This window comes from Chinchilla lanigera, unplaced genomic scaffold (assembly GCF_000276665.1).
Source record: "Chinchilla lanigera isolate Chin_1 unplaced genomic scaffold, ChiLan1.0 scaffold00041, whole genome shotgun sequence".
Classification (NCBI taxonomy): Eukaryota; Metazoa; Chordata; class Mammalia; order Rodentia; family Chinchillidae; genus Chinchilla; species Chinchilla lanigera.
The window spans coordinates 17055949-17070753 of NW_004955442.1; the positions used below are offsets into that span (position 1 = coordinate 17055949).

The 14805-nt window shown below is 51.9% G+C and overlaps 2 protein-coding genes across 4 annotated transcripts in view; one reads left to right on the forward strand and one right to left on the reverse strand.

Annotated features, from left to right (window-relative positions):
- Nprl3 (NPR3-like, GATOR1 complex subunit) overlaps positions 1–12451 on the forward strand; it is a 43168-nt gene extending 30717 nt beyond the window's left edge. The window contains exons 7-13 of the mRNA XM_005391678.1: positions 62–199; positions 1717–1873; positions 5793–5899; positions 6366–6495; positions 9168–9357; positions 10448–10640; positions 11438–12451. Coding sequence (XP_005391735.1) covers positions 62–199; positions 1717–1873; positions 5793–5899; positions 6366–6495; positions 9168–9357; positions 10448–10640; positions 11438–11603 — 1081 coding nt within the window. The 3' untranslated portion in view covers positions 11604–12451. The remainder of the gene's footprint in view (positions 1–61; positions 200–1716; positions 1874–5792; positions 5900–6365; positions 6496–9167; positions 9358–10447; positions 10641–11437) is intronic.
- Positions 12379–14805, reverse strand: part of Mpg (N-methylpurine DNA glycosylase) — a 9243-nt gene continuing 6816 nt past the window's right edge. For all 3 annotated transcript variants that reach the window (XM_013517826.1, XM_005391675.2, XM_013517827.1), the window contains one exon: positions 12379–12823. In XM_013517826.1, the coding sequence (XP_013373280.1) occupies positions 12447–12823 (377 nt within the window). In that variant the 3' untranslated portion in view covers positions 12379–12446. The remainder of the gene's footprint in view (positions 12824–14805) is intronic.

Sequence of the window (14805 nt, forward strand, 5' to 3'; positions counted from 1 at the left end):
AAAACCAAAGAAACATCACACTGTACCTATGTGAACTGGTAATGGTGCCCTCTCTCTGCAGCCTGTGTACGTCTGGTGTGGTGCGACTCCATATCAACAGCTGGCTGGAAGTGAGCTTCTGCTTGCCCCACAAGATCCACTATGCCTCCTCGAGCCTGATCCCTCCTGAGGCCATTGAACGGAGCCTGAAAGCCATCCGGTGAGAACCAGCCCTATTTGCATATTCCCTGCAAGGATGGTAACTACTGAGCCATTGCCTATTACTTTTATTCCAAAAGTTCTCTTTTCTTCTTCCTGCCACAAGAGTTGGTAGAGGCCAGTTATTAAGAAAAACACGTGATTTTTGTATCCACTTCTGTGTAGAAATGACCCATTCCAGGTTTTCTGTGAGTCCTCCTAGCACCACTTGGGTGAGTGGGGCTTCCTGCCAGGGTCCTTCTCTTGGGCCTGAGCAGGGACAGCCTGCTGGGAAGGCTGTGTGGCTGACCAAGGGGACAAGCATGGCCTTTGGGGGATTTATCTTCATAGTGCTTGTTGCCCCATGATCCTCTGCGCTTGGGTCAGAAATCTTGGAATCTCAGTTTCTCTTTCTTTCTTTCTTTCTTTTTTCTTTTTTTGTCTTTTTGAGACAGGGTCTTGCTGCACAGTTTAGGCTGGCCTTGAGCTCACTTTGTAGCCCAGGCTGGTCTTGAACTTGCAAAGATCCTCCTGCCTCAGCCTCCCAAGTGCTGGAATTACAGGTGTGCATCACCACGCCTGGCGGAATCTCAGGTACTTAACTAATGTCCTAGCCAGATGTGATAGCACACACTTATAACCCTAGCATTCAGGAGGCTGAGGCTGAAGGAGCACTGCAAGTTCAAGGCCAGCCTGGACTACATAGTGAATTCAAGAACAGCCTGAACTACATACCAAGCCCCTGTCTCAAAAAAAAAAAAAAAAAGAAGAAGAAGAAATGTGAGTGTGGGCATCTAGCTTAGTGCTAGAGCACTTGCCTATCATCATGTGATCTACAGTGCTGAAAAAAAAAAAAAAAAAACCCTGCCAGGCATGGGTACTATATGCCTATAATCCCAGCCCTCTGTGGGACTGAAGCAGGAGGATTGCAATTAGTAATTTACTGAGACCATCTCAAAATACAAAATAAAAAAAAGGCCTGGGGATGTAGCTCATTGTGTGAAGGCCTCGAGTTCTATCATCAGTATCCCTCTCCCCCCAAAAAAGGAAAGAAAAAAGGAAGGAATCTAGATGCAGAAAGCAAAGTACTACCTGGTCCTCCTCCCCTCCTCCCCATCTATGCTCCAAGTCAGATGCCTTCCTTCCCAGAGTCTTTGCTAAGCACATTTTTATGTAATTCTGTTTATAGTCTGTGGAGTGGATTTCACTTTTCCCTTGTTTGAGACTAATTCCTTAGGAAAGATTCATTTATATCCTTATTTAGCAAATGTGTGCTGTGAAGTGCCAGAGGTGGGATATGGAGTCAGGTGTTCAGGACCTCCCAGTTTTGTGCTAATTTGTTTTATCCAAAAAGTAACAGTAATCCTTGCAAATTGTATAAATTGGACACACTATGCTTTTCTCTCTGATTCCTCTCTTAGCCTCCACAGTTCAACGCCTGTGGGCCCTAGCTGTGCTTTGATATGTTCTAGGAACATACTTGGTCCAAGGGGCCCTGAGGTTCTGCATGACCTGACGACCTGTGATTCTGCTCCCTAGCCCATATCACGCCCTGCTGTTGCTCAGTGATGAGAAGTCCCTGCTGAGTGAGCTGCCCATCGACTGTTCCCCAGCTCTGGTGCGGGTGATCAAGACCACATCTGCTGTGAAGAACCTGCAGCAGCTAGCCCAGGATGCTGACCTGGCCTTGCTGCAGGTAGGGCCAGGGGACCTGGATGAGTAGAAGGGAGTGACCCCTGGGTGCGTGCACAGAAGGCCTCCGAGTAAAGGTGGGAGGCCCAGATAAGCAGACCATCAGCTATGCCACATTCCCAGGGTCTCTGTCCATTCCCAGCTACTATACAGTCTGCCATGGACCTAGGTGGTTCCTAGAGGGGCTTCCGATTTTAGCATCTAAGTCAGACCTGGGTGCAGGGCTGCTTGGTGAGCTAGCCATGGACTGCCTGTCTTGAGAGAAGGGGAGGTAAGGCAAGATGAACCGTGGGAGAAAGGAGAGAGGTGCCTGCTGTACTGGGCAGAAGTCGAGAGGACGGAACACCAGGGCTGGGGTGTTTGGGAAAGGCAGGAGCATGCAGGGTATCAGCCAGCTCATAGGAGTCTCACAACGGCATATGAGCAAGCATGAGGGAAGTGAAAGCTGGAAGTTTACATGAGTTGTGAACCTGAACCAGGACTCAGTTGGTAGCCTCACCCTACCACATGCACATGCACTAGCTGCTGTTCTTTGTATAAGATGCCACCCACCTTCTTGAGAGTTTTGTGCTTGTGGGCTGCCCTTTGGTCATGGATCTATTTGATGTGTGTGGTAGGGGCAGGGGAGGAGAAGTATGAGAAGAAACTGGTAGCAAGGGATCCAGGTTCTAATCAGGCAACCTTGGCTATGGCTATGGCTGTGGGTGCCATCCAAGTGACAGCATGAGGGCAGGACCAGGGTTAGGTTGGTGCCTTTGGTAAAAGACCCAGGATCTGGTGGTGTGTGCTACTTGGCCACCTGGGGGCAGCAGAGGCCTGCCCTGAAACCAAAGTTCCTTAAAGACCAAGGTGATATCAGCCCTAAAGGGCTGAGGAGCAGCACTCACCCAAGGCAGGCCTGCTTAGGCCCCTCCAGCTGAGCTTTCTGTTTTTTTGTTTTCTTTTTTGTTTTTTTCTTCTGGTACCAGGAATCAAACTCATGACCTTGCGCTTGCCAGGCAGGCGCTGTGCCGCTGAGCTAAATCCCCAGCCCCCAGGTGAGCTTTCTGGCTCTGTTGGAATCTGTGAGGTTTGTCCAAGGGAGGCGTTGGCATTGCTGGTGGACTTTGCTTCTTAGGCCTGACTGACACTCGGGCTGTATTTTCCAAGCACCTTTTCTGATTCTCTTGTTCAGAATGAGTTCTTTCATCCTCTGTACACATGACCCTTTATCTGCTGTGTGAGGGTACTTAGCAGGTTCCAACTTCTTTTTTTGATATCAGGAATCGAACTCACAATCTCACACCAGCCAGGCAGGCGCTGTGCTGCTGAGCTATATCCCCAGGTTCCACCAGGACCCAGTAATGATCACAACCTGCTTTGTAGCATCCGCAGGGCCAGAATTTTCCACCTGCAGAATAAGTGATCATGGTGTCTGTTCTAACCATACTGGCTATGGTAGGTAAGTGTGAGTGTTTACATGTCCTATTTTAAGCTTTGAAAGGATCTAGCCACTCTTGACTGAGCTGGCTGATGGATCTGTGCTGGACATGCGCCTCACCCCTGCTGTCAGAGTCCGATGGATAAGGCTTTGATGTTCCTTTGATGTTCCCTTCACTTTCCTGTCTTGCCTTGCCTGGGGCAGAGGAAGCAGTTTGATGCTGTTTCCTTCTGTACCCCTTCCCTGCTGGACTGGCACCAATCAGGGTTTGCTGCTGGTGTATCTGTGTGGAAGCCCTCTGGGGCCCAGCTGTTGTGGCTTTTCCTGGCAACTTCTGGGACTGCTGTTTCCTGCAGATGTTGTATGGGGAGCAGTGGTCCCAGGGTAGTTCTGGCTCTATAAGGAGCAGCTGTCTTAGGTTTAAAGTCACTTGTGTTCCATCTCACCCCAAAGAGGGTGAAAAATTTTTTTGTCATGATAGAATAATTGCCAGGCATGGTAGTGTGTGCCTATAATCCCAGCTACTTGAGAGCTGAGGCAGGAGGATTGCAACCTACAGGCCAGCCTGGGCAACTTGGTGAGACCCTCTCTGTCTCAGAAATGGACTAAGGATGTAGCTCAGTGGTGGAGTGCTTGTCTAGCACGTACAAGGCCCTCGGTTCAACCCTAGTGTCAAAAAAAAAACCCTTATGAACATTCAAATATTATACAAATTATAAAGTCCCTACAGTCTCATAAACCAGAAGTAACTGCTGTAGATCATCCAGATTCTTATGTGTGTACATATTCTTTTTCTTTTTTTTATACATTATTTGTTATGTTTAGTCTTTGAGACACAGTCTCACTATGTTGCACAAGCTGACCTTGAATTCTTGGACTCAAGTGATCTTCCTGTCTCAGCCTTCCAAGTAGTTGGGACTTCAAGCATCTCCCATCATGCCTGGTAAAACACATGGCAGCTGAATGATGGCCCCCACAGACATCTACAACCTAGTCCTCAGGACCTATGGATGTGGCCTTATGTGGGACTTTGCAGATGTTAGGAAGTCAAGGATCTTGAGATGGCAAGATTATACTGGTGAGCCTTAAATGTTTTCACAAGAGCCCTTTTAAGAGAGAGGCAGAGTGATATTTGACTACAGAGAAGGAAGTGATGTGACCACAGAGGCAGAGACTGGAGTGATGTGGCTGCCAGCCAAGGGATACCAGCCGGTGAAAGAGCTATGGGCAGATTCTCTCTTAGAGCCTCGGGAGCACAGCTTTACTAGAACTCTGCATCTGGCCCTGTGATGCTGATTTTGGAATTGTACTCTCCAGAATGGTGCTCCAGCTGTCTTGAGGAGAACCTCTTAGAGGGGCAGAGAGACCTGAGGATGAAGACCACTAAACCAGCTGGTGGCCCGGCATATCTCTGCTTGAGAGCTCATGTCTGACACTTGGGCTGAGTGCAAAAAAAGACAGGATGGGACCTTCCCTAATATTTATTTCCACAGTGTTTGAGTTGATGGTGCCATTGCCATTGCAGTCCTGTGTGCTGAGAATATAGATGTGTCCTTAGCAGCATAGCAGGCACTGTGGCCAGGCAGGGTGACTCACCACTGTGGAGGCCCACCTCTTGAGAAGATAGAGTGGGTGACACAGACAGAAATGCCAACCGCTTGAGACTTCACACACCTTATGAAGGACTACAGTGCTGTGCTGTTAGACTTGGCCTCCCTCATGAGCTGGGAGTACTCTGGGGTTGCCCCTGGAGAGGATTTCTGGCTTATTTGTCTGTCTGTGTCTTCTGGTGGTGAAGGGCCCAGGAAAGCAGGATGGCATGGTGTTCTCTAGGGAAAGATGGGAACACAGGGATGAGTGTGGAGCCTCTGGGTGTACAAGGGTGGTACATGGAGTGACTTCACATCTGTTATTTCTTGGTAGAGGCCATGCTGGGGTCATGGTCATGAGGGGTGTCAGAGGGGTGTGTGCCTCTGCTGGGACATTCAGCCAAGCCCCTTGTTCAACTTGATCTACCCTGCGCATGGCTTGCTGTCTGAGTTTGACAGACAGTGCTGCTCCTCAGAAAGTGCCAAGACAGGCTGGGCATTGTGGTACACACCTGTAATCCCAGCACACAGGAGGCCGAGGCAAGGGAATCATCGCAAGTTCGAGACCAGTTTGGGCTACATAGTGAGTTCAAGGCCAGCCTGGACTACAGAGTGAGACCTTGTCTCAAAAAGCAAAAACAAAGAAGGAGCTAGGACCCTGGCAGGGAAATAGTAGTATCATACAGCATAGGCAACTGTGATGAAAAAGCTGTTGCTCTGAGTACAGCCAGGACACACTGCACTAGCTCTGCCCAGCGTGCTGGTAGGAGAGTGGTAAGGTGCTGCCTGAATCAGGAAGAAGGCCTGGAGAGCCACAGCCACAGAGTCTGTGCTGTGAGAGCTTTGGGCCACTGTCTAGGGCAGAGAAGCCACAGCTTCCCAGGCTCAGTCCTTCCAACTCTCTTGGCCTGCAGGTTTTCCAGCTTGCAGCTCACCTGGTGTATTGGGGCAAGGCTGTCATCATCTACCCACTGTGTGAGAACAATGTCTACGTGCTGTCTCCCAATGCCAGCGTGTGTTTGTGAGTACCACTAGTGGCCAGAGGTGGGAGCCCAGAGTGGGGAAGGGTGAGCCCAGCATGGCCTTCCAGGTGGTGCTCCAGGTTGGCCAGGCACCAGAGGCTTGTGGGCCCCTGAGGTCAGCTCCCACTTCAGCCTAATGGCTGGCCTCTGCTGTGCCCATATCCTGATTCTGATCTGGCTCAGTGCTGTGTAGGTCTGCCCATGTCAGGGCACCTGCTTCTACCTGAGATCAGAGAGGGATTCTGGGTGCCCCATGCCACTGCCACCTGGGCTCTGTCCATCTGAACGTCTGCCCTGCTCTGCCTCGTCACTCGCCTTGTTCTTCCTTTCCCGCCCATCCTGGCCCACCCACTAGTTAAAATTCTCTGCTGCCCGAGGGCCTGTGGTGTGGGTGCTGGGGTGGTGCCCACCACTGTCTGGGTGATCCTAGGCACTCCTGGCTGATCACTGTCTTGCTGTCCCCAGGTATTCTCCGCTGGCTGAGCAGTTCTCCCGCCAGTTCCCATCGCATGACCTGCCGTCCGTCCTGGCCAAGTTCTCGTTGCCCGTCTCCTTGTCAGAGTTCAGGAACCCACTGGCGCCGCCTGTGCAAGAGGTGAGTTGTAGAAGCCCCGGAGCCTGGTGTGTGATATGCAGAGGGGACTGGGTACCAACTGCCTGGCCATCCATCCATGAGCCAAGGATCCTCAGTACTGCTTCCCCCTTTGCCTTTGTTTTGGGGAACTTGCTGTGCAGGTGCTGTGTACTTGGCAGGTAACCCAGCGGCCAGCTGCTGGTTAGGAACCTAACACTGGTGTACTCATTCCCACCCACAGAGCCACTTTGGCTGTAGTGGGCATCCGTGGAGTTAGAACTGAGTTAAGCTTGGTGGGAGAGCACTGGCCTTTCCTGGGCCGACAGAATCCTATTCTAGGCCTAGGGGTTTCCCACAGATGGAGGACAGAAAGGCAACTTTGTTTTTACCCAGCCTGGGTCCTGCTCTCCAAGAGGGCTTGACTCCGTCCCCCTTCCCCCTGGCATGCAGGGGCTGCAGTGTTTGTATGCCCTGGAGTCACTGGGCGCTGAAGTCTCCTCATCCAAGAGGACCGGCAGTGGGCCAGCCTGGGTCAGCATCTACCCAGTGACCTGCGACAGGCAAGTTGAGGGTGGGTTTGTCAGTGCCTCCTGCAGTGTAGGGGATAGATTTGCTGTTGGTGGCTTGCCTTGGGGCCACAGATGTCACTTTTCACAGATTTCCTGTTGAGACAGTGATAGGGAAACTCTGGGCTTTGCCCCTCCCCTCCACCGACAGCCTAGACTCGGGGTGAGGGGAACTCAGGGAAGGCCAGATGATAGGGCCAGGTGTGGGAGACAGGCTGGATATTCTCAGGGTTTTGTCTCCAAAACCAAAGTATTTATCTTACTAAGTGCCAGATCAATCAGGCAAAACAGTCCTTAAAATCAAACCCTTTCCCTTCTCAAGTTGTGAATGAAAATAAGGTCCTGGTTTTTCAGCTCATTTAGATGCTGAGTGTGACAGAGTTCTAAATGTCATCTTTTATAGAGCCTTTGGATTCCAGGAACCATGCCAGGTCGTGCCAGCTGAATAAGACACTTTGCATCTGCGCCCTCCTGAGCGGCATGGGGGAGGGGCTGGCGGTGCTCCCATCTTAGTAAAGCTTCCTAGTAGTCTGCATAATGGGAGGGACTTTCCAGGCCATGCCTGAGCAGCAGCCCCCAACCTTATCAGGGGCTGGGTGGAGCCAGGTTAAGTTCTGCCAGGCCCCAAAGACATATAGTTTAGCGTTTATGAAGCCTCTTGTTTTCTTTATTGTGGTACTGGGAATTGAACTCATGGCCTCACAAATGCTAGGTAGACACTCTATACTGAAATATATCCCAGGCTTTGTTTTATTTTGTTATTTTATTTATTGTTTTGTTTGTTTGTTTCATTTTTTTGAGATAAGGTCTTATTGTGTAGTTCAGGCTGATCTTGAACTTACTGTGCAGCCCAGTCTAGCCTCAAACTCATGGCTTGCCTCCCGAGTGCTCAAATTACAGGTGTGTGCCACCACACTGGACCATTTTGTTGTTTTTTTGAGATAGATTCTTATATAGTTCAGGCTGGGCTCAAACTTGTAATCTTCTTGTGTGAACCTCCTATAGTGTTAGGATTATAGGTGTATGCCACTATGCCTAGCTAAATTTTTTTTATTTTTGAGACAGGGTCTTGCTAAACTGCCCAGGCTGACCTTGAGCTTGTGATCCTCCTGAGATTTCAGGTGTGCACCATGATGCCCAGGTCCTTGCTTTATTTCTTTTCTTTTCTTTTTGTGTCTTTCTTTTTCTTTTTTGTCTTTTTGACACAGGGTTTCACTATGCAGTTCAGACTGGCCTTGAACTTACTTTTTATCTCAGGCTGGCCTCAAACTTGCAGTGCTCCTCCTGCCTCAGCCTCCAGAGTGCTGGGATTATAGGCATGCACCACCATACCCAGCCTTGCTTTATTTCTTAATTTCATGTCGTTTATTTTACAGTCTTTCAAGTTTTATTTGGTTTTGACTAGGGTTAGTATGTATATCCCCCACTTCTCTCCTCAATTAACCCAGCCCTCTCCCAGGAGGTGTCCTTGGTCAGCAGCTCCTTGTGGACCCTCCCAAAGATAACCCTGGTGCCCTCAGCATCCACCTTGTTTCCCATGTCTGTGTCTGGGAGGTACTAGTCATTGGTACTGGGGCTCCACCAGGTCCAACCTAGAGAAACATGGAGAGCCCAGCTTTGAGATGCCTTGTGAAAGCTTCACACCCAACCAGGGAATCCCCTTCCCCAGCTTCCTTCTGGAATACCTGTGTGCCCAGGACAGACTTTCAGGTAGATCCAAGTTGTTGCTCAGAGGATAGCTGCCCATAGCTTCTTTCTGAAGTATATGGACTGGCCTAGCAGTGGACTGCAAGCTGGGTCCAGCAGCAGGCCCAGTGGGCCAAAGGGAAGAGCGGCAGAGCAGGGAAGTCAGCTTAGTGAAGGGAGGACACAGGGGCTTCTACATACCAGGTCATGCTCTTCCATGAGACTTTCGAGAAACCTAGGTGTGTATGATCTGGGAGCTCTCCTGGCCTTGCGGAGCCGGCTACCATCTAAAGGCTTCTTTTTTGAAGTAAGAGGCCTTCCTGCTTAGCACCAGAGACTCTATTGGAGCTATCTAGGGTCATGGCTCCTTCATGCCCTGGGGAAGGGCTGGGGCTGGGGTGGGGTGAGCCTCACTCACTGCCTCATGCTGCCTGCCTGCAGACCCAGCTCATTCAGATGGTTGTATGGATGCTACAGCGCCGGCTCCTCATCCAGCTGCACACCTATGTCTGCCTGATGGCCTCACCTAGTGAAGAGGAGTCCCACCCACGGGAGGATGATGTCCCCTTCACTGCCCGGGTTGGCAGCCGCAGTCTCAGCACGCCCAACGCCCTGAGCTTTGGCTCCCCAAGTAGGATCCCACCCCTAGCATCTCTCTGGCAGTTTGGGGAGACACTGGGGGTGGCAGCCAGAAAGCCTGACATGGGCACTGCTGGAGTGACAGAGGTGCCTTCACATGGCATGGTGTGTACACCACTGCCTATATACACATACCTGTCTGAATGTTCCCTGTGGCGATCCCTCACTTATGAAGCACCTATAGGGGCTTATTTTAAAATTTTTATTAGCATACATTTGTAGTACACAATGGTTACATTCACTGTGGGTAGTTGGTACATGTATATAACCACACTGGTTCTGAGAACTTGCCGGAATCAGGAGCAGCCCATTGCTCACCACATCCCTCCTGTAACCCCCTACCCCAGCCTGAGGTCAGAGCAGGATTTCATACCATCACCATGAGGACATTTGGAATCTCTGCGTGAGGGCCCAAGATGAAACCTGAAGTCAGAGGCCTTCCTGCCTAGCACCAAAGACCTTACTGGAGCTATCTAGGGTCATGGCTCCCTGACTGTCCTACTCACTTGTGGGAGAAGCTGTTGTGGTCATCATGTACCCCCACAGCCGGCAGCCTTCTGCCAGGTCCTAGGCATGGACAAGGCAAGGGGCTGGGAGGTATTGGAAGTGCTCCTTAGCTTTAGGCTTCATGTGACGACCCTGTAGGATGCTGTGGGAGAGGGAGCAGGATTCCATATGCCTTTTTTTTTTTTTTTTTTTTTCCTTGAGACAGGGTCTCGCTATGCAGTTCAGGCTGGCCTTGAGCTCACTTTGTAGCCCAGGCTGGTCTTGAACTTGCAACAATCCTCCTGCCTCGGCCTCCCAAGTGCTGGGATTACAGGTGTGCACCACCATGCCTGGCCACATGCCTTTTTGTTCAAGGTCCCTGAGGCTTCATCCCTGGTCAGCCACTAGAGGGCATGTGACACACCCAAAGGATGGGGTGGCAGTGATGGGGTAACATACCCTGGGTTGGAACATGGTACAGTGGGGCGCTAGTAGGACTCCTCATCAGGGTGTCCTGGTGGGCTGGCTACTAGCTCTACCCTTGCTAGTGCCCCCTTAGCATTTTGGAGTCTACCCTGACCTGTGCCTACCCTTAGCCAGCAGCGATGACATGACCCTCACTAGCCCCAGCATGGACAACTCCAGTGCAGAGCTGCTCCCTAGCGGGGACTCGCCACTGAACAAAAGGATGACAGAGAACCTCCTGGCCAGCTTGTCCGAGCATGAGCGGGCAGCCATCCTCAGCGTGCCTGCAGCCCAGAACCCTGAGGACCTCCGCATGTTTGCCAGGTGGGGGCCATTTCTAGAACTGGCAAGAAGTAGAAGGGGGCCTGCCTGCAGACCCCACATCATATACTCAACAGGACCACATGTACAAATGCAGTGACTACAGCTGGTGGTCACAGGGTAAGAAGGTATCTCATGTACTTAGGCATGCCGTCCTGGTACCTGTTTGTGCAGGGGCAGGCACCACCACCCACCCATGTGTGGGGACTGCGGGCTGTTGCCAGGACCCTGGGCTGGAGGCCTAGTATTCCCGTCTTTGGGAGTTTCCCCAGTACTTGTAGCCATTTATTGTCACTAGTTGAGCAGCAGCAGCGAGTTCTTACCCACATGGGACTTGGCAGGGGTTTACCCAGGATTTTTATTCTGGGGTTGGAGGGTGTCCAGGATCCCTGCGTCAGAGTGGCCTGATAGTCTGTCATCCCCACCTTGACTTGAGGGCCACTGGGTATATGGTTATCTGGGAGGTTGTCAGCATTCACTTCAGACTCTTGAGAGAAACATCTGTAGCTCTTCCAATCCGCTGGTCCAGGCCTCCTTTGTGCCAGCCTCAGCTGTAACCCCTCACTGGAGCGGTGAATGGACTCAGTGCCACAGTAGCATGGAAAAAGGAAGCCTTCTGTCAGTCCCCTCCCAACGCTGGGGCACAGGCCTGGGTGGCTTTGGGTTTGAACAGCTGTGCCTCACAGGCTCACTTCAGGACCACCACTGCTTTGGGGACTGGTGGGCATGGGGTCCAGGATGCTGTTAGAGGCCTCTGGAGGCTAGCCACAGGTTAGGCTCAGTCCACCCTCTCTCCCCAGGCTGCTTCACTACTTCCGAGGCCGCCACCACCTGGAAGAGATCATGTACAACGAGAACACTCGGCGCTCCCAGCTGCTCATGCTCTTTGACAAGTTCCGCAGTGTGTTGGTGGTGACCACCCATGAGGACCCCGTCATTGCTGTGTTCCAGGCTCTGCTCACGTGAGCCCAGGAGGATGCAGAAGCTGCTGGAGTGCGTGGGAGGGCCTAAGCCTCTCCTACCCTGGGGCTCCCTCCATACCAGGCCTGAGCCCTCTTATCCCTGAGGCGTGGCACAGGTAGAAAGCCAGCAGGGCTTTGTCCTCCTGGCTGCAGGTGCCTCAGTCTGGCTTAGCAGTAGCTGTGGGAACACTGCTCTGCTCTTAATCTCTCATCTGGTCCTTCCAACAGTCTTAGCATCACCGAGCTGTGGGGACTTCCAGGACTCATGGTGAAATGAGTCCTTCCACATGTATAGGGGCTGTGGGTTTCTTTGCCTCTTCCCAACCCCACCGTGTTTCCTATCACCTGCCCCATGTGGCCGCCGTGGAATATTTGCAGCAGCACTTGTTTGATCCACCCCTGCCCCTCTGACAGCCTGCAGCATGTGAGGTCTGAGTGCCTGTCCTGTCCCACGGGGCCCCTTCATCCATCACGGCTGCTGTTCACTGTGCTCCATTCCTCTCAGCTTGCCATGCATCTCCTGGCCTGGTCCTTACTACAGCCCTGTGTATGTCACCAGCAGGCCCAGCTAAGCTATCACCTTTTTGAGGACCAAGGTTAGGCCCACCTGGGCTGGAGCAGCTCATGGCAGGTGGTAGTTTGAGCTGCTCTGAGGGGTATGCATGCACTGTTTTTGGGGTCCACACACACAGGGCCCCTAGATCTCCCATCCTAGAGGAAGATATAGCACACACACATGCTGATTACCCAGGGAGTTCTGGTAGACACATGAACAATAGTTTTATAGAAAAAAAGTATTTATTTGGCTTTTAAACAATTAAAAAGCCTGTCTAAGCAGGCTCTTTGCTCAGGCCTGTGTGTCCTGCTCAGCAGTTTTATCCACCACACTCACCCAGGGGTTGCCCCGGATATAGAAACGCAGAGGCTTCTGGGCCCACTCCCCTGCACGGCCAATGCCGATGCGGGTTGCTGCCACCACAGCTAGTGCACTGGGCTCCAGGGAGCCACGTTCCAGCCACATAGCCTCATCCTCGGCCAGGTCTCGCTGGTCAAAGCTCTTGTCAATGGCCAGGGCCTGGCACAGCTTGGAGGGGCCACTGCAGAGCTCACGGTCTTTCAGAGCACGGTTGATGGTGCCCTTCCGGAGGGTACTACGAAGCTGCCGCATAGTCTCCAGGCCCCCAAGAGGTTCTAGTGCTCGAAGCAGGACACAAGCTCCATCTCCTGCGGGACAGATAAGCAGCTTAGAAGCAGAGCCTTCCCAGCTCCCCATATGCTCTGCTCAGGTACACCCATGGTGGCAAGGGTGGCTGCCATTCTGAGTAGGCTCTGTCTATACCTGCACATACTGCCCTCTGGGTATGTCATGGTGGGATGGGTCTGCACTCATGGTCCAGCCCCTCTACCTGCCCCCCCACACACACACCTGCATCCACAAAGCAACTATGTTTTTCTGTGGGTATCTCTGGCTGCCACCACCATACAAGGACCCCACCACTGCCCCCATGAAGCAAGAACTAGCTAGAGACCCTGTGAAAGCACAGGGTAGAGTGCTGGGCATCGGCCTTCTTTTTTCTTGGCTTCTCATGGTCTTGTGATTGGTACTATGAAGCCAGCAAAGGGAGCCTCAGAGTCAGCTCTCTTAAGGTTGGGGTTACTCTTGATAGGAAACAATCTTAGCCTCGCCAGGCCCTAGGGCTCCCCATGTGCTTTACCTGCCCAGCATCCTTCTTGGCAAAACTGGGAACCTGGCTGCAGTACCCACCAGTGTGCACAGGACACTGGGAAAGCCCCGTCTGGTGACTCAGTGGGAAGACTGACTACGCACACCCTCTGCAAGCATGACAGGAGGTGCATACAAAGCCCTTTTCCACCTCTCTTGGTCTCCTACAGTCCAGCCTGCCCACACCATTCCAGGCTACTTTAGGGGCCTATGAAGAAGATGCAGATGTCTAATTCCCCTGCCCTGCCTGTCTGAGAATGCCTTTATGATTCCTGGCCACAGATGGTGATCCTTCAGACCCTGGCCAGAGTAGCACTGATCCTTAGAAGGCTGCTCTCCTGGGAGCCAGAGGCTCAGCCAAGTAGCCATGCTAGCCACCATTCTCAGGCCCTGGCCACATGAACCACCTCTCAGTTCCAGCTTCCAAATCCACACCGACAGCCAATTCAGAGTGGATAAAGGCATGCCCTCCAGCACGGCAGCCTGCAGTTAGCAATTCTGCTGGGTTCTTGTGAGCAGGTAGCCCTTAACCAGCCAGTTTTCAAAGGAATTCAAAATGTGGCCAGGTGTGGTGGTGCACGCCTGTAATCCCGGCACTTGGGAGGCTGAGGCAGGAGGATCCTTTCGAGTTCAAGACCAGCCTGGGCTACACAGTGAGCTCAAGGCCAGCCTGAACTGCATAACGAGATCCTGTCTCAAAAAAGACAAAACAAAAAAAATGAAATTCAAGATGTAATCAAGTCTGTGGAAACCTGGAAGTCCCCGTCCCTCTGATTCCCATTCTGCTCTTAGCTTGTCACCTGAAGTGTCCCTGTATGACCACCTGGAGCCACTTTAGCACGAGTCATCCTGTGAGTAGAGGATACCCCCTGCTGTCTCAGCCCCCACAGCAACCTGTAAACATGTCAAAGGAGTGTGGTTCAGGTGCCACTGCCACATTCTTGTTTTCTGTACAGGACACATTAGAGTATCATATTCTGATAAAAACACAAGACCTTTGACCTTCCTGCCATGTGTACTGGTTCTTGGCCCCTACTTCTCTGTACTACCTGCTCTAGCCCTGGCAATTGATCATTCTGGTCTAGAACCCACAATCCTCATCCTCTTCTTAAACTGAGCACTTCGGCATCTCGCTGTGCTGCCTCTACTCCAGTGCAGGCAATAACCATGTCCTCCCCCTACCCCAGGATGACCCAGTCTGACCGTTTGCACCCATGCACGGTCTTGTCTCCCTACCTAGATGTTCTGGTGCATCTTGGTCACATGTTTAGAAAGTAACGGGTCACACCTCTACCTCTGCCCTGTTTTCTGTGCCCCAGTAAACAGCTCCTCCCCTCCCTAGCCAACCACAGCATCAAGTATTTCTGGACTGTCTTCCTGATTTCAGCGCTGCCTCTGTGAGAGGGTTGGTTCCACTACTCACAATAAGCTCAGATCAACTAACTCTCCAGGGTAGTAACAGGGTCCTCTAGGAAGGGCTCCC